Source organism: Triturus cristatus, chromosome 11 (assembly GCF_964204655.1).
Source record: "Triturus cristatus chromosome 11, aTriCri1.1, whole genome shotgun sequence".
In the NCBI taxonomy this organism is placed as follows: Eukaryota; Metazoa; Chordata; class Amphibia; order Caudata; family Salamandridae; genus Triturus; species Triturus cristatus.
The window spans coordinates 1,047,898,794-1,047,925,358 of NC_140594.1; the positions used below are offsets into that span (position 1 = coordinate 1,047,898,794).

The 26,565-nt window shown below is 43.1% G+C and overlaps 1 protein-coding gene across 1 annotated transcript in view; it reads left to right on the top strand.

The window, feature by feature from the left end:
- Positions 1-26,565, top strand: part of LOC146785923 (fetuin-B-like) — a 196,654-nt gene that overhangs the window by 131,456 nt on the left and 38,633 nt on the right. The window contains exon 6 of the mRNA XM_085635321.1: positions 13,261-13,344. Within this exon, the coding sequence (XP_085491447.1) occupies positions 13,261-13,344 (84 nt within the window). The remainder of the gene's footprint in view (positions 1-13,260; positions 13,345-26,565) is intronic.

Below are 26,565 nucleotides of genomic sequence, written 5' to 3' on the forward strand. Positions count from 1 at the left end.
TCTTTCTGCACCTCTCTTGCCTCTTTCTGTACCACTCTTGCCTCTTTCTGTACCTCTGTTGCTTCTTTCTGCACTACTCTTGCCTCTTTCAGAACCTCTGTTGGTTCTTTCTGCACTGCTCTTACTTCTATCTGCTACTCTCTTGCACATGTCTGCACCCCTCTTACCTCTTTCTACACCTCTCTTGCCTCTTTTTGCAACTCACTTGCCTCTTTATGTACTTCTCTTGCTTCTTTCCACACCTCTGTTGCTTCGTACAGCAATTCTCTTGTCTCTTTCTGCACTTCTCTTGATTGTCTATGCATTTCTCTTCCTTCTTTCTGTACCCCTCCTGCCTCTTTCTGTACCTCTCTTGCCTCTTTGTGCACCTATCCTACCTTTTTCTGCATCCCTCCTGCCTCTTTTTGCACCTCTGTTGGTTCTGTTAGGACTGCTCTTGTTTCTTTCGACACCTGTTGCTTCTTTCAGCAATTCTCTTGCCTCTTTCTGCACTTCTCTTCCTTCTTTCTGCAGCCCTCCTGCCTCTTTCTGTACCTTTCAGCAATCATCTTGCCTCTTTCTGCACTTCTCTTCCTTCTTTCAGCACCCCTCCTGCCTCTTTCTGTACCTCTCTTGCCTCTTTGAGTACCACTCATACCTCTTTCTGTACCCCTCTTGCCTGTTTTGGCACCTCTGTTGGTTCTTTCTGCACTTCTCTTGCCTCTTTCTACACCTCTGACTTAGAGGCAGCCTTAATCCCCCTGCCCTATTATGTACTAGGGCCTTACAGGGGAGGTCATGCCAATCATAGAGTTACTTGACTGATCACCACTAGGCAGAAACGCGGACTGATTTGTATTTCTGAATTTGAAAGTTACAAATCGTGTGATCCCGTCTCCCATGAGGTGCGCAAACACTGCTCTCTAAATTTTTCCTTTCGACGACTTGGAGAAAGGTTTTCCTAACCGTGAGTAGCGGGTTAGGTTTCAAACATTGACCGAGGGCAGGGCACACCTTAGCGAGTGTGCACCACCCAGGTCACGTTTTATGGTCCTGACGAAAACCTAAGCAATATCAACTGATGGTTGAAACATGTAGACCTTAAATATTTTTTCACCTGCCTTTTTTTATTATTAGATACCATAGGTCAATTCAACCTTCTTTGGTATCTTCACTACTTTTTAACTATTGTCCAAATTACCCTGGAATAAAATATTTTCAATTGGGTTAAATCTGGCCAATTTTTATCTAAATTCACTATTCACCTTCATCCAAAAAAAACAGCTCCACTGTAGTCAGGTGTCGCAGCACACCCGGATGGCACTCGGCTATCTGGGTGGGAACTCGATGATGAAGCATGTCACCAACCAGGTTGGTGAGTGAGGGGTCTTCTTAAGAAAGATTATTTCTTCACTTGCTCCACGTGCCAATATCCTATAGACAGTCCTCTGTCGATTGGGAGTACTCCCTAATTTTGTTTGATACTATATTGATTAGGGGACTGGGAGTAACCCCCTCCAATGGTCACCCATTGTGATAATCCCTTTCTCTCCATTTTTGTTTTGTATTCAATCACAGGGGTACCCCATCCCATAGTATACCCTAGTGTATGTAGGTGTTTTCACTGTATTCTAAGTGTCTTTCAGCATAGCACTGGCTCCGGGCCTGGTTAGTCAGAGTCAGTTACCACCAGTACCAGTCAGCAAAATGTTGGGGGCACAGGATGACTTTGCAACAAGGCCTCTTTCTGCCCCTCTCTTTATGCATATCTTTTGCTTCTTTCTGCACCTTTCATCGTCTTTCTGAACTTGTGTTGCCTCTTTCTGCAATTCTCTTGCTTCTTTCTGTGCTTTTCTTCCTCTTTCTGCACGTCCTACTTCTGTAGGCACAGTTAGAAATTAGCATTTAAAAAACCTTTGAAATTCACTGAAAAAACCACAGGTTTCAGGGACATTATAGTTAGTTGGACATTTTCCTGGTACAAAACTAGAGAAATTCTGCCGTTATAGTTAGTTGAGCTAACTATAACTTGTATCCCTGCTATGCACTGCTGATGGTGTCACTTATTACATCATTCATGACATAGCCAGTGACATCACTGAAGACATCTCAAATGACATCACTGGATAAATCACTGATGACATCATCCACATTATAATCTGATTCACCTCCTCACACCCTAATATAACCGTTGATACACCCACTTTAAAATACAGACTACCATTTTTGAAACCATAGACACACCAATACCAGTTACTATATACCCACTCACTGATTCCTTGGTCTACACACATCCACTCATTCACCAATACTGTCACTCATACATGCAGTCACTCATCAATACAGCACTATCATATGCACTCATATACCTATACAGACACTCACACACCACCACTCATCCATAGCGTTACTCACACACCTAGTCAGTCATGCAAAGAATCAATCACACTCCCATTTACTCACCTATACAGTTATACACACACCACCTCACTTATTCATCCAGATACTAACACATACTTACTCTCTTATACAATCACTGATACAAGCACACACTAATCCATACAGCTATTCTCACAATCACTCACTCTCACATACAGTCATTTATATACTCCAGCATTCACATATACTGCCTTTCACATATGCAGTTACTCACACATGTACCACTGAGGCATCCATTCACTTACCAACATACCCAGACACACACTCACATACCCACACAGCCCTTCACAGATATACTCTTGAACCCATACACCCAGTGAATCACCCACTCACACATCTATGCACAGAGTCACATACCCCCCACCCACCCACACAGACACTCAGGCACCCATACAGATACTCAGACAACCAATCAATAACCCATATAGACACTCATGTAGCCACTCACCAACCCATGCAGCCGCTTACACACCAACAGACAGACTGATACAGACATTCACACAGTTTAGTCACTAACCCATGCATTCAGTAAGACACATTTAAACACTAACTTATACAGTCAGTCATGGACCTATTAAATCATCCATTCAGATACTTATACACCCACTCATTCTTCAATACACCTTGGCATATATATATATATATATATAAACATATTTAAACTTTAAAGAAACACACATTCACTGGATGATGTCATCAGTGAAGTCATCAGTGATGTAATTTGAGATGTCATCAGTGATGTCATCAGTGATGTCACTGACCATGTCATGAGTGATGTAATATGTGATGTCAACAGCAGTGTATTGCAGGGGCGTGAGTTATAGTTATCTCTACTAACTATAACAACCAAATTTCTCTGGTTTTGTGTGAGGGAAATGTCCAAGTAACAATAACGATCGTGAAACCTGTGGTTTTTTCAGTGAATTTCTAAGGTTTTTTAAATGCTAATTTCTAACTATAAAGTCTCTGAAACCTGTTTTTTTAGTGAATATATATATATATATATATATATATATATATATATATATATATATATATATATATATATATGTATATATATATAAAGTTCCACACTGACGAATAAAAGTCTGTATTTGAATTAGAAGTCGGAGTTGGGCTCTATTTTCGTTCCTGGCTGAAATCCAAATCGACAGGATTCTCCGTTCCTGTTTAACGAGTCCGCCCTGCAGGGTTGGGCCCCCGGTAAAATGGAGACTGTTTGGAATATATATATATATATATATATATATATATATATATATATATATATATATATATATATGTGTATATATATATATATAAAGTTCCACAAGTGCCCAAGACTTCAGGATGCACTCGCCATCAGTAAAACTCCGTTAATCAGGCGGAGCGCAGTTTAGCAAGTTCATAGTTTTCATATAAAGGCCTTACACGTTTCAGATTACAAAATCCTTGATCACAGGCTCGGGTGGCAGCACAGTCAATGAAAAAGACTTACGATGACATCACCAGTACTTTCTTTTATTGCCCAGAGGTGAGAACCTTCCATGATGTTAAAATAGCATTCTGGGATCGGTAGTCTTTCCAATACATGCCTCAGTTCACAATAAGCTCTTGCTGCTTGCTCGTAAATAATAAACTTAAATTCAGCCAATAGTGGGCTCACTGTAAGTTACACGCTGTGTTGCAAATTCAATGCCAAAACTGATGGTCCAATGACGGCTCCCCACATAGGAAGCCCACCGGCCCGCTGTCATACGCGGTGGTGCAACCTCACGGCAGGGCTGCCGTGCATAGATAAAGTTCCACAAGTGCCCAAGACTTCAGGATGCACTCGCCATCAGTAAAACTCCGTTAATCAGGCAGAGCGCAGTTTAGCAAGTTCATAGTTCTCATATAAATGCCTTACGCGTTTCAGATTACAAAATCCTTGATCACAGGCTCGGGCGGCAGCACAGTCAATGAAAAAGACTTACGATGACATCACCAGTACTTTCTTTTATTGCCCACAGGTGAGAACCTTCCATGATGTTAAAACAGCATTCTGGGATCGGTAGTCTTTCCAATACAATAGTTTTTAATTTTTAAAAGAATTAATTGAAAAAATAGTGTCATGAGTGATGTAATATGTGACGTCATCAGCAGTGCATTGCGGGGGCGCGAGTTATAGTTAGCTGAACTAACTATAACAGGGGAATCTCTAGGGTTTTGTACGAGGTAAATGTCCAGCTAACTATAACGCCCCAGAAACCTATGGTTTTTTCAGTGAATGAATGAGTGGAAGGAGAAATAAACTTACCTGCAATTGCGAACTTCCGTGTGGGTCGTTGTCTTCCATGTTCGCCGAAGGGAAGTGCTGGAAGTGTTGGCTGTGATATATATATATATATTCAGAGAAAAAACCATAGGTTTCAGGGGTGTTATAGTTAGCTGGACATTTCATTCGTACAAAACCATTGAAATTCCACCGTTATAGTTAGTTCAGCTAACTATAACTCGAGCGCCCGCAATGCACTGATGATGACGTCACATATTACATTACTCATGACATGGTCGGTGACATCACTCATGACATCACTGATGACATCTCAAATGACATCACTGATGACATCACTCATGACATAATCCAGTGAATGTGTCTTTCTGAAAATTAAATATTTTTTATATATGTATATCTGAAGGTCGATGGAAGAATAAATGGGTAAATAAGTGTCTAAATCGATTTTGTTTGCAAAATTGTTTGTATAACTGACTGATTAAGTGTATCTTAGTGAATACATGGGTTAGCAAGTAATGTTTAAATATGTAAATATCTGTATCAGTCTCTCACTTTGTGTCTAAGTGGCTGCATGGGTTGGTGAGTAGCTACATGAGTTTCCACATGGGTTATTAGTTGGTTTTTTGAGTATCAGTATGAGTGTCTGTATTTTTTGGTGGGGGGTATTACTTAGCGCATAGATGCATGAATGAGTGACTCACTGTCTGTATGTGTTGAAGACAGCATGTGTGCAGGACTGTATGGGTGGATGAGTGTGTGTATGGGTGTGTTAGTGAGTGAATGACTGTTTCAATAGTGTCTTTATGAGTAACGACATATGTTTTAAACTAGTATATGTGAGTATTGGTATATATAAGTGAGTATATGTGAGAGTGAGAGATTGGAAGAGTTCCTGTATAAATAATTATGTGTTTCTATAAGTGATTGTTTAAGAGAGTAAGTATGTGTACGTTTCTGTAGAAGTAAGTGTAGTGGCGTGTGTTTAAATGTATATGCAAGCAAATGGATGTTTGATTCTTTATTAGCATGAGTGACTATGTGTGTGAGTAACTGTTAGACCTGGCACCATTGGCGTGAGTCTCCCTTCCATTTTTCGCTGTGTCTCCTCTGTTTTTGCTGGTTATAGATGCTCTGGGTGCTGTGCCACTGCCATTCAGTGCCACAGCGCGAATGCTCCCTGTGTAAAGTTGAGATGTGAATTGGTATATCCATGATTGGCTTATTTGGTTTACTTGTTAGTCCCCAGTAGCGTGGCCTGTGTGTGCCCAGGGCTGGTAAACCAAATGCTGCTGGTGGGCCTGCAGTGCTGGTATGTGCCACCCACAGAAGCAGCTTGTAAAGTGTGTCTCAGACCTGCCACTGCACAGTCTGCTTGCAGTCCGAACTGTCATCTTGGCTGTGAAGTGCACCCACTTCCCAGCCCCTGAACCTTCCCTTGGCATGATGTAAGCCACCCCTATGGTAGGGTGCATTGTATGTGTAAGGTAGGACATGCTCTGATGTGTGTAGCATGTCCTGGTAGTGAATTACACCCAATTTCGTTTTTCACTACTGTAAGGCTACCTGTTCTCCATAGGCCAGAATGGGAGGTTTGGCTATTACATTCTATAGCCGTAACTGACCCACAGAACATGGTAGAAAAACGAATTTAGTATGCTTGAGCTCAGAATATTAAAATACATATTTAAGTGAAGTTTATTTTTATATTCTGTGTTTGAAAATACCTCTTTTAGAAGGTAGGTATTTTCTTGCCTAAGCCTTCCAGTGTGCTCTGCTGTTATGTGTATTGGCTGTCTGGTTTTGGAGGGACAGGGCAGGCTGAGTCAGACCTGGGTTGAATAGAGAGATCTGCCTTGGAGTGTGGGGAGGGGTAGCTCCTGGACCTGAATAGGGCTGTGCCTGGCAAGGTGAATGCTGGCTCCACCTCCCACTGTGCGTCTGATGGCAGACCCCCTCTTTCTGAAAGGAAGGATGCAGCCTGGTAAACAAAGTGCTCCAGGACTGGGCAGATCTGGTTCTGGCTGGGTTCAGTGACTAGTAGCTTCTAAGAACAAACACTTTTGGGGTATAAATATCTGTGCCCAAACCCCTAAACTTTGTATTTCTCCTGGACAACAAGAAGAACCTCTGTCCGTGTATCTACAGGAATCTGCAGGAGAAGGACTGTCCTTGTGCTTGTGTGCTGTTTCTAGGACTTGCCTGCAGTGGTTACTACTGGACGTAGAAGAAGAGGAAAAGGACTTTGAAGGAACTTTTATTGCATCTTGCTACAGCAATCACCCAAGGTCTAGAAGAGAGCTAGCCTCCTGCTGGAGTCTCAGGCAGATCAGACTCCACCACCAGCCTCCTGTTTCCTCCCAGCGAGGATTTCTATCTGCAGGTGAGGCACCTGGGAGTTCCAGGGCCTCTAGTTCTACTGTGGAGAATAGAGCGCTGAAAATCGTCGCTAACCCCCGTTAGCGAGCCGCTGCAGCTGGAGAGCGTGAGTAAAATCGTCGCTCTGCTGCCGCCGAGTGCTCGCTACCGGAGATCATCGCATCACCTGTCGGCAGGCCTGAAAATGCTCACTAACCCGAAGATTATCGCATTGCATGTTAGCGGGCCTCAAAACGCTCTCTAACCAAAGATCATCGCATCGAGTTCATCGCTTCACGACATCGCAGCGCGGATGCCGAGCATTCGCCATTTTTGTCACATCGCATCAGGATCGTCACTCCCTCGCGGAGCGCCATTTTCTTTCATCGCAACAAGATCGCAAACGCAACAGGCTCGGCGCATCATCCTCCATTTGCAGCAAGGATTTTATCGCATCGCCGGCTTAGCATGCAGAAGTTTGTCGCTTTGTCCTGCCCGCAACCCAGCGCATCATCCTCCCTTGCGGTAAGGATTCAACGCATCCCTGGTTAGCATGAGGAAAATCATCGCTACAACTCCTTAGCGACATTTTTGTTGCTTTGCTACAGAATCCAGGTACCTTGTGAGTAAAAGGGTCGCAGAGACCACTGCCTTGAACTGAACACCTCCTCGCACACCTTGAACTATTTTTACAGCCTTTTGAGAGTAACCCTATTTTCTAGTATTGTGGATTTTTTTTTACTGTTATTGGTCTTGTGTCAAGTCTATATATAAAGATACTTATTTTCTTATAACTACTTGAGTGGTGTCCATTTGTAGCGTTCTTCACTGCGTTACTGTGTATGGTCATAAATGCTTCACACACTGCCTCTGAGATAAGCTTAGCTGCTCGTGCTACGTTACCACAGGGTTGAGCAGGGGTTATCAAAGGGTGAAGTCTGCTTACTCTGACTTAGGAAGAAGGGTCCCTACTTGGACAGTGGCCAGCCATTGCCAACCAGAGACCCCCATTTCTAACAGTAACTCTATGAATGAGTGGCGGTGTGTAACAGGATATATAGGTGTATGAGTACATATGAAGAGTGAGTACATGTATGAGTGACTATATAGGACTGTTGGTAAATGAGTGGATGTAGATCTTTGAATTACTGAATAGGTTGTTGTAACTGGTAGTGGTATGTCCATTTTATTGAAAATTGTAGTTTCTATATTTGAATGTGTGTATCAAAGGTTATATTAGGGTGAGGAGGTCTGCCACTCTATCACAAGGATGATGTCATCAGTGATGTCATAAGTTATGTCATGAGTGATGTCGCTGACCATGTCATGAGTGATGCAATATGTGACGTCATCATCAGTGCATTGCCGGCACGCAAGTTATAGCTAGCTGAACTAACTATAACGGTGGAATTTCAATGGGTTTGTACAAGTGAAATATCCAGCTAACTATAACACCCCTGAAACCTATGTTTTGATGGAGGAGGTCAAGTTTAAGCTAGAAATGTACCCGTAAGGAAGGTTTTGGCCTCCCTTTTGAAGCAAGTCATAGAGGGGATTCTTCTGATGATGGGTGGGAGAGAGTTCCATATTTTTGGAGCAGCCCCAAAGAAAGCCCGATTGTAAGTTTTATTTTCCGAAAGCGCAGGTTGGAGCAGGAGGTCTCTGGCAGATCGGGAGTTTCTGATTCCTCCAGAGATCACAAGTTTCTGTGCCAGATATGCAGGGGATTGAGAGTATAAGGCTTTGTGTGTGATGCAAGCTACTTTGAGCTGTATTCTTTCCTCCAGGGTAAGCCAGTTGAGAGCTTTCAGGTGTGGGGAAATATTGTCGTATTTCCTTGTGCCGGTGAGTAGTCTGGCGACCGCATTAAGGCAGGCTCTTAGAGGTGCCAGGGAGATCTTGGGTAATCCTGAGATAGTAGAACAGCCATATTCGAGTCTGGAGATGACAAGTGCTTGGACTGCCATTTTTAGGTCTGGAGCATTGAGGAAGGGTTTTCATTTTCTAAGGTAGCTCAGGTGGAATCTGGCTGATTTGACCATCGAATTGATGTGGTCCCGCATGTTCAGGTTGCTGTCGAGGGTGATTCCCAAGGATTTGGCCACATCCATGATGGTTGGTGGGCAGTTTAAGGCTGTGATAGACTTTATCCATGATTGAATCTCAAGGTTGGTATTGGGTGGGGAGATTCTGTTTTCTTTGCATAGAGTTTGAGTTCATTGGATGTGAGCCATTGGACAGTGAGTTTCAAGGCTTCGTTCAGGGAGAGAATCTCTTCGAGTGATGAGGGTTTGATGTAGATCTGGGTGTCATCAGCGTACATATGATCGGAGATACTAGCAGTGCGTAATACCTCGGTAAGCGGGTCCAGGTAGAGGGTGGGGGAGAGGGTTGATCCTTGAGGGACTCCAACCATGACAGGGGATGGAGCTGATAGATTGCCGTTGATAAGGAATCTCTGGGACCGGTTTTGGAGGAAGGACCTAAACCATTTTAGAACAGTGCCTTCCAACCCCATCCTGCATTTGAGGCGTTCAAGTATTTTTTCATGGTGGACCTTGTCGAAGGCCAAAGATAGGTCCAGGAGGATTAGGAGACAGGTTTTGCCTTGGTCAAGGGCTTGGAGAGCATCATCAACAATGTGGAGCATGGTGGTTTCGGTGCTGTGCCCTGATCTAAATCCAGATTGGAAGTCATTGAGCAGGTGGAAGTTGTTGATGTGTTGACTTAGCTGCTGCTGCACACATTTCTCCATCACTTTGGCTAAGAGCGAATGTTGAAGATTGGTCTGAAGTTGTCAGGAGAGGCTGGATCCAGCAACGGTTTTTCAGAATGGGGAGGACTTGGCCAGCTTTTAGAGCGTCGGGCATCGTTCCCTGCCAGAGAGAGGCCTTAATTATTGTAGTCCAGCTAGGAATAATGGATTGGGCGACGGCAGCTAGGTAGTTGGAAGGGAGCGGGTCATTAAAATGGTTATTAGGGTTTAAGGTAGATAGGATTTTAGAAACTGAGTTTTCGTCATAGACTTTGAAGTCAGTCCAGTGAGCATGGTTTTTGAGTGGAGCCTGTGGGGGGCGACGTGGCTGGAGGAGGCGGGTCAGGAAATGTTTGAGGGTATGTGATGGAACTGAGTTCTTTTCCAAGGGCTGAGAATTTGTCGACGAAGAAAGTGGAGAATTCCTCTGAGGAAATAAGAGACTTGGGGGATACTTTTGAGGTTTTAGCCACTTTATTGGATTGGTGTTTGACCAGTTCGAAGAGCTTGTGGGGTCTGTTCTTGGCCTTCGTTAGTTCAGTTCTGAAGAATTCTTTTTTAGACTTGAGTATGTTCCTATTGTAGACATTTCTGGCCTGGCGCAGGAGTTTTAAGTGTGCGGCAGAGGGGTGCTGCTTCCAAGATCTTTCAGCTTGCCGGAGGGCTCTCCTCTCATTATTGAGGGATCCCGTGAACCAGGGGTTTCTGTCCTTGATTTGGATTCTTTTCAGATTTAGTGGGGCTAGCTCATCCAGGATGTTCTATATAGTGGGAGAGTAGTGATCGTTGAGACCACTGACTATTGTGATATGCGAGGGGGGAGGTTGGATATGCAGCAAGCCTCAAGTTCCCTACGATCCATGTTCTTGGTGTTTCTGATCCAGCGTTTAGGGATCACCGGTTGCGGTACCCTTGTCTTGTGGGTGCCAGGTAGAAGGAAGCTGATGGCGTGGTGGTCAGACCAGTCGCATGGGTCTATAGAGATAAGTTTGACTGTTGATTCTTTGGAGATGATGCAGTCAAGAGTGGCCCCTTGTACTGAGCAGGCTTGGGTCAGGGCTTGATCGGCCAGGAGGTCTTTGATGGTGTTGACATGTGAGTCCTTAGGGTCGTTCCAGTGCAAGTTAAAGTCACCCAGGAAAATATCTTTGGCATTGTTGGAACTCTTGGCTGTGATGATTTCCATGACGTGTTCAGTGAAGGAGTCGTTCATGCCTGGGGGGTGGTAAAAGAAGTGCAGATTGCACAGTTGGGTGGAGTTACTGTGAAAAGCGAGGGCGAGGTATTCGCAGGATTCGGTGGTGTCCACCAGAAGTTCCGTCACCAGAAGGTTAGAGCGGTAGATGCAGGCAATGCCTCACCTTTCTTGTTTGCAAGAAAGGAGGAGGCATTGCCTCTTGTTACCTTTTCCACTGCTATTATCTTTTGTATGATTCTCTTTTTTTCTGCCCTTCCCTGGCTTTCCCTACCTCTTCCTTTCTTTCTGCTTTCCTCCATTTCTTTCTCTCCTTACTTTAATTTCTCTCACTGTCTCTTGCTTCTTTTCCGCTCCTTATTTTTTCTTCACATTTACTTTTATTTCACCCTCTACTTCCTTATCATTTATTCCTCTCTCCCTTTCTCTTCAATTTTGCATTTTTTTTAGAACTCTCTTTTCCCTTTTCTTTGTGCCTGGCTTCCTAAAACAATCTCTTCATATACTAATTTGTGTGTCATTATTGTCTGGCTGTTGTATAGTGTGCCAGTCAATTCCGAAATATGGTTGCCTGTAGATAGGTATAAAGTCTGTATGGGCCTTACAAAAATGCATTATTGGTAGTGGCCCTTCGTGCTCTAACCCACAAAGTGAGAGCAGCAGCCTCCTATGCTTTGCATGGCAATGAAAAAACAATTCTAAATTGGACTCTCACCTCTCAGTGTGATTTATAAACAAAGGACAAAACTGATTCTTGGCGTCCTTTCAAGTTAACATTTACTATAGAGCTCAAGTAGCATTAATGATGTTCACTGGAGCAGGACTGAAATAATCTAGGGATGTTTTTCAAGTTACTCCAGTCTAACTCCTATAAATTAGGCGGTAGCTCAGTATGCTCTTCTGTGACCAGAAGTAGCTCTCAGTACAAAATGTGTGAAGACCCCTGGGCTAGGTACTGGTTGACAGGAGCAGTCTGTGTTGTATAAGGTCATACAGACAACAATGTTTACGATGCGAAGAGTTAGTAGAGGAAAATGCTCCTTGTTTCTTGGAGATCGTGGTTAGATACTTACAATCCTGCATTAGTCTAAAGGATTTCTGAGTTAGTATAATAAAAAATATTAAACATAGAAATATGGGTATAAGTTACTAAATGAAAGATGCCAAGTCATAGCTTTTTCAGATGCTAAAGGATTACGTTTCAAAAGAGATTACAAATAATATAAGAACTTTAGTCCATAAAGTACTATGGGCATAGAAGGGTTAAAGCCATTTGATACACCAGGCCCCTTGGTCTCACCTTCCAGCACTTCATTATAGGACAGGAAATGTCATACATTTTTACTCATATGTTGAGACTGACAAGACCAGTTCTGAACCTAAGTTCAACTTATGTGCAAAAATGGTATGCTTTAAATTCATGAATACACTTCATACAATGGGAATTTACACTCACAAATTGATTTATTGATGCAGATTGTTATACTACAATGGTATAAAATTATATGGAGAGAATGCTCTCCCAGTGCAGGGAGCTGATTCTCCAACGTGAGAACACCCACAAACCTCTTCATGTGTGGCTATTGAGAAACATTTGCATGGTGGTACATTTTTACCCAGGATACTAATGGAGATGGAGGACAAGAATAACTCTTAAAGTGGGGAGTGAATCAACAGTGAACATCTAAAAAATAGCATGCACCCATGTACTTTTAAAAATTGTAAATATATGTAATGTACACCATGTACATTTCTGCTTATAATTACTTCCTGGGACACAGTGACTGTCTTGCCTTCCAAGGGGAACTTATAGAATTATTTAAGATTTTGCAAAAATTAATTCTACTCCAGATGTAGATTACTATGCATGATTACCAACCTTAGGCTGTTTTATATAGCGCAAACTAGACCCAAGACATCGGGTATCAGAGTGCTTTACATGAGCACCAGTTTCGTTACAGAAGGACTCATTCATTTTTGTTAGATACGGGGAGATTATGTGATTTCCCCAGAATTCAGACCCGGTTCCCCAGCTTCGAGATCAACCGCTCTAGCCGTAAGCCTACATCCACTCCCCTAAACAGTGTAAACAGTTTCCAATGGTTTGTATTGAAAACAATAGCTGAAAAATTGATTTATATTGGCATTAATGCAAAAGACACAATCAAGTGATTTACAGAGATAAAAGTGACTGTAGAAAGAAAACAATAATTTTTCAAAATGACATTGCTTGGCATTGGTAACAACTAAGAACAATAATGTGTTTTCTTCCCTGAACAGCACGTTGGATACTGCAAGGGAAGCCAAATAAGCAGACTTGGGGAGGATGGTTTATCTGTTTCCTGTGAAATCTACGAACCCAAGGTACTGTCAATTCTGCTTGTATGTCATAAATAGTTTCAGATATATTCATATCAAGTGATGGTAATGCATGACTTATATTAATCAAATGATGGTAGTTATTCATACCACACCTGGCCTTCCATGTAGATGTATCTCATTCAGTGTTCAAGTAATATAGGACTACACTGAAATGTGGAAACCTAAACATGTGTGATTTAATTTTCTAAGACGTGATTTGCTATGCAATACTGAGGGATCATAGGGAGGTTTAAATGCTCTCTCTGGAGTTACAAGAATACTGAAGAAGAAATCATATTGTGCTAACTCTCACATGTGTGAGCAGGAAAGTTTATGTCATCTATATGTCTGTAAATGTTGGACGACATAACAATGAGCGAACAAACCATGCATGCCTTTACCACACATTTTTTACCACACAATTGTCTGCCATGCATATGCCTACAAACAAACTGAAAGTCTATTTAAGGTAAGTATTATTAAGGTAAGTTCAGATTATAAATATATATATATTAAGTCTAACAATAGTCACACATTTCACCTTTGCCTGTGGCCTGCACACAATATTTTCATCACCAAACAGGGCTCTCCATCAAGAACAAAACAGGATCACTCTGGGGATACATATGATGCATGTATTAGGGGTGGGCGGACAACTCCATTCGGCCCACGGAATGTGTGGAGATTTGCCCCTTCCGCCTTCCGCAATGTAGGCGGAGAAACAAGGCAAATTTCCGCACACTCAGGCGTAACGGAGTTGGCCTCCCGCCCGCCACCCACCCGCAGTATTAACACTTAAAAATACATTTGAAATAACATTTTAAATAACCTTACCTTATCGGTGGCGTCCCCGGGCTTCCCTCGTCTCCATCGCGTCTTCCTCTGGGAACTGCGCATGCAGAGGCTCCTGTCCCTGGGGCTGTGGGGGCCCCCACGGGCCCCTGCTAATATATTTTTGCAATGCCCCTGGGACCTGGCCCACCGAGGGGCCTCAATTAAATGAAGCGCCAGAGCCTGCACTTAATTTTTTTGGGAAATTAGGCAGGATTAGCGACCCCAGCGTGAATTTCGCCGAATCTTTTTTTAAAGAAATGCTTTTTTTGGCCCTGGGTGTCCTTGTGGGACTCCCTGAGCAGGCCTAGGGGGTCAGGGGGTTTCTACCCTGCCCCGTTTTCTTGTTTTTAAAATTTTTTTTCACTATTTTCTTGTGACTCGGTTCTACTGAGTCACAAGATGGCTGCCAACACTTCCTGGTTTGGAGTGTTAACAGCCAATCAGAATAAAGCTTGTGGTAGGGAGGGTTCACGAATCCATCACGGCCATAGATATCGAAACTCTTATTTTTTGAATTTCTCAGCAACTGCTGAACGGATTTACACCATTTAAAAAAGGTCGCTTTCTGAACCAAGCACTACTTTTTTGCCAAGTTTGGGGTAATTCCGTTCAGCAGTTCGGGCTGTAGCCTGTCTCAAAATTTCCTATGTAAATTAACACACGAAAAACGTGTTTTGGGACACCCCTTTTTTCTCAGTCCCCACTTGACGAATCACACCCAAACTTTCAGGATAGGAGCTGACCTGGATAGACCTTTTTTTAGGAGAATTTCGCGAAGATTTTTCAAACAACGCCAAAGTTATTAGCAAATCAAAAACTGCTTTTCCTATGGAAACTAGGTTCTAACTATAACTACCTACAGGCGACCGCCAGTAGGTAATATATATATATATATATATATATATATATATATATATATATATATATATATATATATATATATATATATATATATATTCACTGGGAAAAAATGAAGGTTACTGGGACATTATAGTTAAGCCTGGGTGTAGTTCAGGGAGTTTTGATATGCGGAACTCCGAGAAGTTACAAAAAGACTCTGTGAAGTTCCACAAGTGGCGGAGTGTGGTGTGAACTGCTGTTCTTCCTGCTGCTCGGGTAGAAATTCTACCCGAGCAGCATCTCGCACTCGCAAACGGTAAGTTTGCGAGTCGGAGATGCCGCAGGGAATAAACTCTGCTGCACTCCTCGAAGCGGAGTTTTCTGCACTCCGCGAGCTCTGTGGAGAGCGGAGTGCCAAAAGCTCTGGAAACACCGCAGTTCACCGCCCAGGCCTAAAAATAGTTAGGAAATAGAATAAAAATAAAACTTAGAAATTCACTTAAAAAGACAAAGGTTATAGAGATGTTATAGTTAGGCTCACATTCCACTCGTACGAAACCAGAAACATTTAGCAATTATAGTTACCTGAGCATGTCATGAGTGATGTAATATGTGAGGTCATAAGCAGTGCATTGCGGGGGCCTAATTTATAGTTATCTCAGATAACTATAACTGCTGAATTTCTCTGGTTTTGTACAAGTGGAATATGAGCCTGACTATCACGTACTCATATTTTCAGTGAATGTCTATGGTTTTTTAATTCTATTTCCTAAGTATAATGTCCTTGTAACCGTTTATGTTTTGCAGTGAATTTCTAAGGTTTTTCAAAAATCATTTCCACAACTGTATCCTGTAACGTTTCACAATGGATGCAAACTTCTCATTGTGAAACAGAGAAGTTTGCATCCACTGCTATTTGTGAATCTTCAACATCTTTAGTCTTTTCCCCAGCCTCTAGTCCAGCAGTGCTATCATCAACTATGCCTGAGCCAGGTGTTTCTGCTAATAATCGGGAACGGATAGGAGAGGGACCCTCACTGTCTAGTATTATGCAAGCACTGTACACTCAGAGAGCAGAAGCTCAGGAGTATTACCAACAGGCTAAAGCTGATAGTAGTGAAATTAAGCAAGCTCTGGTGGAGGTAACATCTAAGGTCAGCCAGATTTCTTCTGAAGTCATTGACCCTACAGCAACGAGTGTCTGCCGTGGAAGAATCCAACATGTATACAGTTAATCTCGTAAAAACACAGGATTCTCAAATGATGCTAATGCAATCTAAGATTGAAGTTCTTGAAAATCATCAGAGGTGCCATAATTCATGGATTTTTGGTATTCCAGAAGGAAGGGAAGGCAACGATCCACTGACTTTTATTGTTAGTCTCCTCCAAAAAGCCTTTCTGGACCTAGCAGACTGGATATGGACACTCAAGTTCAATGGGCACACAGACAGCCATTGTCAATTACACAGGGTAGTCAGTCCAAATTCAACTTTGCTCGACATATCCTTGTGTTTCTGGGTAATTCTCTGTTATGCCAAGCTATGTATTTCAAGGCGCGCCCATCTGCACCAGTTAAGGTGGATGTGATGCCTATCTAAGTGCATTCTGACCTGTGCAAGGTAACAATGGACAAACGGTGGAAGCTCCGTCAATTAATGGACCCTCTTAAAACTGTGTGCTCACAAGTGTTCTTGCTGGAGCCGGCTCGCCTTAAGATTATAAAGGACGGTCGACAACATTTTATTCTTCAACGAACAGGATGCTAAACAAGCCTTGTCAAAATGGCAAACAACTAGCAAGGAATTACTTCAAGTCCTAATGCATATTGTACTTTAAGAGAGGTCGCGCTTGTGAAAAATGTTTTGTGTTTTGTGTTGATTTGAGATTTCAAAGTGATTCTTTAATCTGTTGCTTTTTCCTCACAGTTATGAGAGTTGGGAGGTTGAGTCGGGTAGGATACGGTGTGGGTCACGGGGGTCAGCGGGGGTACAGAGAGGGCGTCTTCGGTATGCTGTCATTCTGGGACAGCAAGGAAGGGGACGATTCCTTTTCATAGGTACAGGGGCGGGGGAAGGGAGGGAAGGGGAGAGGGGTCCTGGGAGGGGGGTGTATAAAAGCCACAATTTAGATAATTTCACATGGGCAGAGCACTGGGGAGATGGGCATGTAATTAGGGTACTGATGACTGGACTGGGTTCACAAATGCTACTTAGGGGCCAATTCCGATCTGGGTCAGAAAGCTCTCCAACCGAGCCGGAGTGTTTTCCGACCGAGCCAGACTCCTGCAGTCCGACCGAGCGAGTACGATGCGGCCGCATGCTGCCGAACTTGGTTTGGTCGGACTCCCATAGAAGTCAATGGGAGCAAGTCGTACAACGTGTACATGGTCTCCCATTGACTGAATGGGTACGTCTCGCACAAGGGCCCCCCCTACAGTGGGTACGCATCGGTGCCATCCGCACCATACATGCCTGTGTTGGGGAGAAGGGTCTTTCCCCTGTGTCCGAGATGTAAGATGCGGGTGACGGGGGGTCCGACGTGGACTCCCAAAGGCAGCTTCCCGGACGTTTTGCGAGCCGGAAATCTCAGCTCGATCCGGCTTTCCGTTGTAATTCACCTCCATTGCACGGCACAGTTTGCTTACGGACGAGACGTATGGAGCAGTTCGGACCCGGAAACGATTCGGTCGGCGAATTTCACGTTGCTCGCATCGTACTTGCTTGCTCGTACAGCTGTCTGAGTTGGACGGAAAACACGAGTACGGCTCGTACTTTTTCCGGCGGGATCGCGTTTGGAGCCCTTCCGAGCGAGATCAGAATTGGCCCCTTAATGTCGAAATTTAAATGTATGTGCTGGAATGTAGCGGGACTCAATCAAAATGCTTCACAATGGATGTGTCAGCACCTGTATGGGTCTGGTAGTGGGTGTATTAGTGTGTGAATGGGTCAGTGGCTATCTCAGGTAGTGCATGAGTGCGTGAGTGCATTTTTGAGTAACTGTGTGAACGACTTTCTGGCTTTGTCATTGGTTGTATCATGAGTGCTGATTTGGCTCTTTGTGTGCATTGGTTAGTGAGTTTATGGGTGTATGATTGGTTGTCTGAGTGATGCTATTGTTTTGGGGCATTTCCATACTTAGTGTATTAAAGGTCAGAAGCATGCTCCCTGCTCTGAGAAGGAGATGTCAGTAAAGACTTCAGTTGTCACATTCACTGAAGTTCAAATTTTGCTTGAATGTATTCATCATGTATTCTGTTAAGGATTTCAGGACTTTTTTTAAATATGGATGTTTAGAAAGACATTTTTGGTTTCTATTTGTGCAACTGTGCAGATAGATTTGTTTCCATTTTTATGAAGTGGAGCTTTACCTAGGGTTTGGGCATCTTTATATCTGTACATGTTTCAGGTCGAGGTTTAATTTTTCTAGATTTGAATGCAATCCTTTTTTTTTAAGAAGAGTCCATTGATTTCTGGAAATTGTGTACTCATCTGTGTTACTTTCTACTTGGAATAACTTAATATTTTGTTCTTCTGAAATGTCTACTACATATACACTTCACTTGCATAATGGACCACTCATTTATGCATTTCTCTTTGTCACTCCTTGTCATTTGTTTCAGTGGATTATTAACTGTGCTTTTCTTTAAATTTCTTAATCATCACAAATTTGTAGCAACATTAACATTATACATATGTTCTGGTTTCGCAGAAAAAGTCGCGAAGATCATGTGTTTTTGAAAAAAGTCCAAGACTAAAACACATATATACACATATTATAAACAATGTCTTGCAATAGCTGTTTACTAACATAGTGTTTAAACTTCTCTTATTGTAATAATTTTTAATGATAACCACATTTTAATTGTATTTCCTGTTTTCGCGACAATGCTGGTAGTCCCGATGACGTCCGTATTCGCGAAGATCATGTGACTATATAAGAAAGAAATTTGATTGGAGAAGACAGTTTTCATTTATCTTCATAGAAAGTCCTCACCCATTTCTGTCTTTTTGAATCTTCCATTCATTTTGGATTATTCTCAGGCGCTGCCCGGTGCTTTTCCTATGGCACTGTATTTGGAGTTTTGCCATTGCAATTTTTTGTCAACAAAATGGCAACAGAAGGAAATCGGCAGAAGGAAATGCCACAGCAGCCAGAGAGCTGCAGGAGGACATGGAACATCAAGACTCTGCTGATGAAGGACCTGTCCCAGAGAGAAACAGAGCATTGCATGGGAATTTTCACAATCCCCTCAGGACAGTCGCCAAATTGGTCAAATACAGCTTGTGTGGCAAGACACTCTCAAGAAATACAAACAAGAAATATTCATGTGGTACAACTTTCATGTTGTACCATTTAAAAAGGTTCCACTCTAACAGCTTGAAGAGGGCAAGGAAGGAAAGAAATGGAGAGGAACACTTTGCATCCTCCACTGCCCCATCTGGCTAGGAGATAGAGTTCTCAGTGAAGTTGAGAGACATTGTCTCCAACATACTACATACTGCCTGGACTGCTGCACAACACTCACAACTGGTGAGCAGCCTGTTGATGCCATCAGTATAGCTACAAGGCAACATACATGTTAAATATTTTCATTTATCCTAGTTTTTGTACTAGTTTTCTGCTGCTTGTTGCAATTTTTTTCTCCGCCAATTTGTCTGATTAAAACTACAGAAAAAATGCAAAATGTTAGAAAATCACAAAAAAACACAGTTGTACAAAAAAAAAAGAAAAAGAGGTCTTGTCCGAACTGCCTGTACGGTTCAAAAAAGATATAGAGTGCTGTATGGGTGAGTGAGTGGTTTTGTGACTGGCTGTATAGGTGATTGACTAGTTAAATGAGGGGTTGTGTGGGTGAGTGAATGGGTATATGAATAGCTATGTGGGTGAGTGAGTGCATGTGCCAGTAGTTGTATGGGTGAGCGAGTGCTAGTGTCAATGCTGTATGGGTCAGTGAGTGGCTGTGTGAGTGGTTGTATGGGTAAGTGACCACTACTGTGAGTGGCTATATGGGTGAGAGGCTGCTAGTGTGAATGGCTGTATGGGTGAGTGAAAGAGTGTGTGTGTAGCTGTATGGGTGAGTGAGTGGTAGTATAAATGGCTGTATGGATGACTGAGTAGTTGTTTAACTAGGTATATGAGTGAATTAGTGGGTCTGTCATTGCATTTATAAATGAGTGAGTAGCTGTGTGAGTAAGTATACAGGGGAGTGAATGGTTGCATCAGTGGCTGTATGGGCGAGTGAGTAGGTGTGTGAGGGTCCATATGGGGGAGTGAGTGGTTGTGGGAGTGGCTGTATAGGTGAGTAAATGGTTGTGTGAACTGTATGGGTAAGTTAGTGCCTGTGTCAGTGCCTGTATTGGTGTGTTTGTGGTGGCTGTATGAGTGAGTCAATAGGTATGTGTGTAGCTGTATGGGTGAGTGATTGCTTGTGTGAGTGGCTGCATAAGTGAGTGAAAGGTTCAGAGTAGCTGTATGGGTGAGTGTGTGCTAATGTGAGTGCCAGGGTTTGTGAGTAGCTGTATATGTGAGCAAGGGGTAGTGTAAATGACTGTATGCATGAGTGTGCAGTTGTGTGAGTAGGTATATGAGTGAGAAAATAGGTGAGTGAGTGTATTGGTGAGTGAGTGATTGCATCAGTGGCTGTATGGGTGAGAGAGTGTGTGTGTGAGTGATTGCATGGGTGAGTGAGTGACTGTGTGAGTGGCCAAATGAGAGAATGAGTGGTTTTAGTAGTGGCTGTATAGGTGAGAAAATGATTGTGTGAATGCCTGTATAGGTACGTTAGTGCCTGTGTCAGTGGTTGTATGGGTGTGTTAGTGGTGGCTATATGAGTGAGTGAATAGGTGTGTGAGTAGCTGTATGGGTGAGTGTGTGTTAATGTGAGTGGCTGTATGGGGATCACAAGAGTATGTGAGCGAGTGGGAGTGTAAATGATTGCATGCATGAAAGAGCAGTTGTGTGAGTAGGTATATGAGTGAGTGGGTGTGTGTGAGTGTATGGGTGAGTAAGTGATTGCATCAGTGGCTATATGGGTGAGTGAGTGGGTGTGTGAGTGGTTGTATGGGTGAGTAAGTGGATGCATCTGTGACTGTATGGGTGAGTGAGTGTGTGTGATTGCATGGGTGAGTGAGTGGTTGTGTGAATGGCCATATGGGAGAGTGAGTGGTTGTGGTAGTGGCTGTTTGGGTGAGTGACAACTACTGTGACTGGCTGTATGGGTGAGTTAGTGTCTCTGTCAGTGGGTGTATGGGTGAATGAATAGGTGTATTAGTGAGTAAGTGGGTGTGTGAGTAGCTACATGGGTGAGTGATTGCTAGTGTCAGTGGCTGTATGGGTGAGTGAGGGGCATTGTGGGTGGCTGTATGGATGAGTGACCACTACTGTGTGTGACTGTATAAATCAGTGACTGCTAGTGTGATTGGCTCTATGGGTTAGGGAGAGAGTGTGTGAGTAGCTGTATGGGTGAGTGAGTATTAGTGTTAGTGGCTGTATGGATGGGTGAGTGACTCTGGGAGTAGGTTTATGGGTGAGTCAGGGGTTGTATGAATGGTAGTATGGGTGAATGACTGGCTGTGCGAGAGGCTGTATGAGTGAGTGAATGGTTGTAGGACTGTATGTATGTGTTACGTTAGTGCCTGTGTCAGCGGCTATATGGGACACTGTGTGGTAAATATTTCATTACCGGTACTATTTTTTATGCGGTAAAGTCTAGTAAGAATAACTCAGTAAATATAAGAGGCAGAATCCGTGGTATTAGAGGTTTTAAAAGGCTTTATTCCTATACAAAGGAATACAATTCGAATTGCAGGCTTCTATTCCATCACCACGAAAGTTCAGGAAGGAAGGGCATACATTATTGACAGATAATTAGTTTTATAGGAAATGCATTACAGTGAAACAGATGCAAGAGGCGTAACAGCTGATAACACAGATAAAAGGTGCATACGTAACTAATAAAGGCGGACATATGGGCGTAATTTAATAAACGTCATTATACATGATGTCACAAGTGGGTGGATCCATAGGAGAATCCTGCAATGTCAGCAGAAATATCTGGCGGAGATGCGTGCGCAGCCGCATGACGTGTGATTGACGTGCAACTAGAGGGTGAAGGGGACTTGACATTTAGCTCTACATGTGGAGACAGAAGTCTGGGGGTCATGTCAACCTAATCCCAAATCATATCTAATATCCTATGTTTAAAGAACTGTGTTATCCAAAAGGAAAGGTCTCTAGGATAGAATCTATTCTATACTGACTGTTAGTGCGTGTACAAGCGTCTAAGTGTCTACATGAGATGCGAGGGGGTAGGAATATTCCATGGTAACGGGGCTATGAATTACTTGCATGAGGACAGCGAGGCCTGGCCCTTTGCACGGTAGCTGGAGGAATGTTTACCTAAACTACTAGACAGGAATGCATCGGATGAGGAGCGGAGCAGATAATCTTGAAGGTGAAATACAGTTTTTGGCAGGCAACAGGCTGGATCAGGCACCGTTAGCCGCGCAGGGAGTAGGACAAAGTTCATGGATACAGATGCAGGCTCAGACTGGAGCTTTCAGAAGCAGAAGGCAGGAAAAGGCTTGATGACAGAATTCAGGGCCTACTCGCCTGAATCTGTAAAATGTGGAAAGTGAACCACATAAAGTCGGTGGCCTTTCATACTTAGGAATGGAATATCTGACCCATTCATGGCGAATCTGAAAGAGGACATGTTGACGGTGGACGCACATGTATTTGCGTCTTCAAAACTGGAACTGGAGGGAACATACATGTACTTATAGCATGCACATGGAGCCGTTGGGGTCTACGATAGAGGACATAACTGATCACAAAATTCATATTTCCTCATTCCCTCCTTGTCCCCTACGGACCCTCAGGAGATATCGATCTTCATCAATCCATCAATCTGTTCATATAGCATCATTTGTTCTTCTTTCTTCTTCCGGGATCTTGAACGAAAACTTGGATGTGGGATACACGATGTGGCACACAGACCACAAATCGCTGGCCCACATTGTAGACATAAGCAGCAACCGAATAGTATGAGAAAGCCAATACCTAGGAAGGATAGGATTCTCCATCCCCAGGCTGACAACATGTCCCAGAACCAACCGGACCAAGTCCAGGTGCCTGGACTCTGGTGTATCTGGCTTATAATCTTATGAAGGCGGGTTATGGCTTTATATACTGACGGCGAATTTTCTGGTATGAAAACGCAGCAACTTGATCCGATGACCCTACAAGCTCCGCCCCTATCGGCCAGGATGACGTCAAGGACAAGACGATATTGAAGCACAACAATCCGCATAGCAGACTGCTCTTCTGTTAAATTGCCTAAGGCGGAAGTAGTCTCGTTCACTACTGCTTCAAGGGTTCTGGTTAATCTACGTATCAGCTTACTATTAGTGACTGTACCTATATAGGGAAAGAAACCTTTATTGAAATCTGTGTATTGCTCCCATGCTGTTTCAGTGTAATCAACAATTGGGAGATCTCTCTGCTGTCTATTGTGTACTAAATGGGTATTTCTATGATAATCAGGAGGAGCTAGGAAAACAGGTGGCAGAAGGAATGCTATGTAACAGGTACCATCCCAGTCTAGAGGTAGACGTATATATGCGGTCTGGCCACATATGAAATAGGAATGACGGGAAGCTCTAAATGTAGACTTGCCTTGATCACTGAATTTTATTACAGTGGTGCATTTACTATGGCCCATGTGTATGGAACCATTCTTTCTTACACATAATTCCCCTTTTACTGGGAATACTGACATGGCGGGCAAGATTGGTGTAGCTTCAGATTCAACGTTCAGGATCATGAGGTTAAGTGTAAAATTACCTAATCCATATACTTCATTTTCTAGATCAGTTCCTGTTCTTTTGGGAAGTCCCTCCTTGTTAGGGTAGCAGACTTTAAGCAAAACTAGGTTCAGGTTTCCCCATACCCAGTTGTCTTGATAAACTGCGGAATTTGAATCTAGGGAATTAATCAAACTAAACCATGCTCCACAGGAGCCATTGTGTGTGAACGGATAGGGAAAGAGGGGCAAAACTCCCTTATAGTTCTGATAGGGAGGGAGTCGGCCACATATCCAACAATTTGTGGCATTGCTGGTCTGATGGGAATGATGTAACATACTAATGAATGTGTTGTTGCGCAGCGCAAATCTATAGGACAACTCATGCGGAGGTAATTCGCTAAAAGAATGTTCTGCAGTTACATTGTAAACACGCTTAAAAATAGGGTAATACATGTGCAATAGTATACTAAAAATAATGATCAGAAGACTTAGAAAAAACAAAATTAATAATGTTACTGTGCAGTGACTACGAAGTGATTTACAATACGCATGCTTTTTAAGCTGCATCTGTTGATTTCTTTCTCTATTCCGGTCTAGAGGATACATGTCAGATACAAATTCAACCGATTCACCTTGGAGAGGACTTAAACAATCAAATTGTCTGACTTGCTAGACCTTAATTTTAGTTTGTAAATTTCTGGTTTTGACTGCTCAACCAAGGGGAGCTTTGAGTCTGTCTGTGAGGGAATACAAGGTTGAGTATTCACACTGGATGGTAGTCCATAAAATTTCTTGATATGACTCGAGTGCAACCACCCTTTACGTCCCTCGATCTTCACGGCTGTCCTTGTAGTTAGTAGAACAAGCTTCGGCGACTTCCACCTAGGCTCCAGTTGGGTCTTCCGGTCGAAATTCCGGACCAGAACCAGGTCACCAGGAACCACGTCATGGGGCTTCACCTCAGTATTATCGGGAAAAGCTGCGGCTACCTGTGAACGACAAGATTGTAGTGCAGACATCAAGGAAGCCAGGTAATCTGTCAGCATATTACAGTCAACATCAGTGATTTTGCGAGGTATAGGCATCCCCCACATATTTGGTGGTCTACCGAAGATCACCTCGTACGGGGATAGCCCTGTTCGAGAATGTGCTACCATTCTCATGTAAAAGAGCGCAACTGGTAAGGCTACTATCCAATCGACACCTTTTTCTCTACATATTTTGGACAATCTAATTTTCAGAGTTTGATTATGGCGTTCCACGAGACCTGCTGCCTCGGGATGTCGGACACAGTGAAATTTCCATTGGTAGCCTAACAAAAGGGAAACGTGTTTCATTAGTTCGGATGAGAACGGCTGGCCTTTATCTGAGTAGACAACACGTGGTAAACCGTACCGTGGGAAGAATTCTCGAACTAACTGTTTGGCAGTAGTCGGGGCAGTGTAATCTGAAACCGGGTAGGCTTCTGTCCAACGGGAAAGAGCACAGACAACTACGAGAACATATTTGAATCCTCGACATCGTTCCATCTGGATATAATCCATCTGGAGGACTTCAAAAGCATGATCGGGAGGTTGAAATCCACCCTGCTCTACGGGGATGCTTTTGCCTGGATTAAACTGACAACATATCATGCAGGTACGAACTTTTTGTTTAGCTGCTGCTCGCAAGTGTTTGTTGAACCAAATGTGTTGAATGCTGTCTAGCATAGCTTTTTCTCCTAGGTGCGCTGGACTATGTATTGTGTTAATGATGACTTGAACCATGGAGTCGGGAAGAAACCATATAGATTTTTCCTTCGTCATCCATCCTTTATCCGTTTGGATCCCTCCTAATTCAGTCCATTTCTTTATTTCTTCTGGTGTAGCATGTGTCTGTATGTCAATTACATCAAGGGCGGGATCCTTAACTGTCATGCAATGTGTTGGTGTCGGAACTATTGTCTTTGTCGTGTCAGTTGTGTGAGTTTGATTCTGAGCAGTCTGTTTAGCTGTTCTGTCAGCTAGGTCATTACCCTGAGAAATGATATCGGTAACTTTTGTATGGGCTTTGCATTTCATAATCGATATTGCAGTAGGTAGATGAATCGCGTCTAATAGGGCTTGAATGAGGGGTCCGTGTTGGATGTGGGCACCGTGAGAAGTTAAATAACCTCTCTCTCGCCACAGTACGCCGAAGTCATGGACGACTCCGAATGCATAACGTGAATCTGTGTATATGTTGACTTTCTTATTTTTGGCTTGAATACAGGCTTGTGTCAGAGCGATGAGCTCTGCTGCTTGAGCTGACAAAGTGTTAATACAATTTGTTTCAATGACTTCAGTGTCTGTTGTGACTGCGTAAGCGGCCACTAACTCTCCTGTACTTGTTCTCATACATGACCCATCTACATACAATGTCAAGTCTGGATCTGACAAAGGGATATCTGTCAAGTCTTGTCTGGGTTTCGTCGTGATAGTAATGACTTCGACACAATCATGTGCCAATGGATCTGTTCCGCCTACTGGTAACAGTGTGGCAGGATTTAACGTATTACAACGTCTGATTTCTATGTGTGGCTGAAACAATGTTAATTCGTAACCAGTGAGTCTCGCTATAGTCAAGTGTTGTGTTTGTGTGCGGTTCAAGAGAACCTCTACTGCGTGTGGTACTTGGACTGTCAATTGGTGTCCTAACACTATGGCATCGCTTTGTCTGATTGCTAAAGCTGTTGCTGCCACCGATTTCAGGCACGCAGGAAGAGC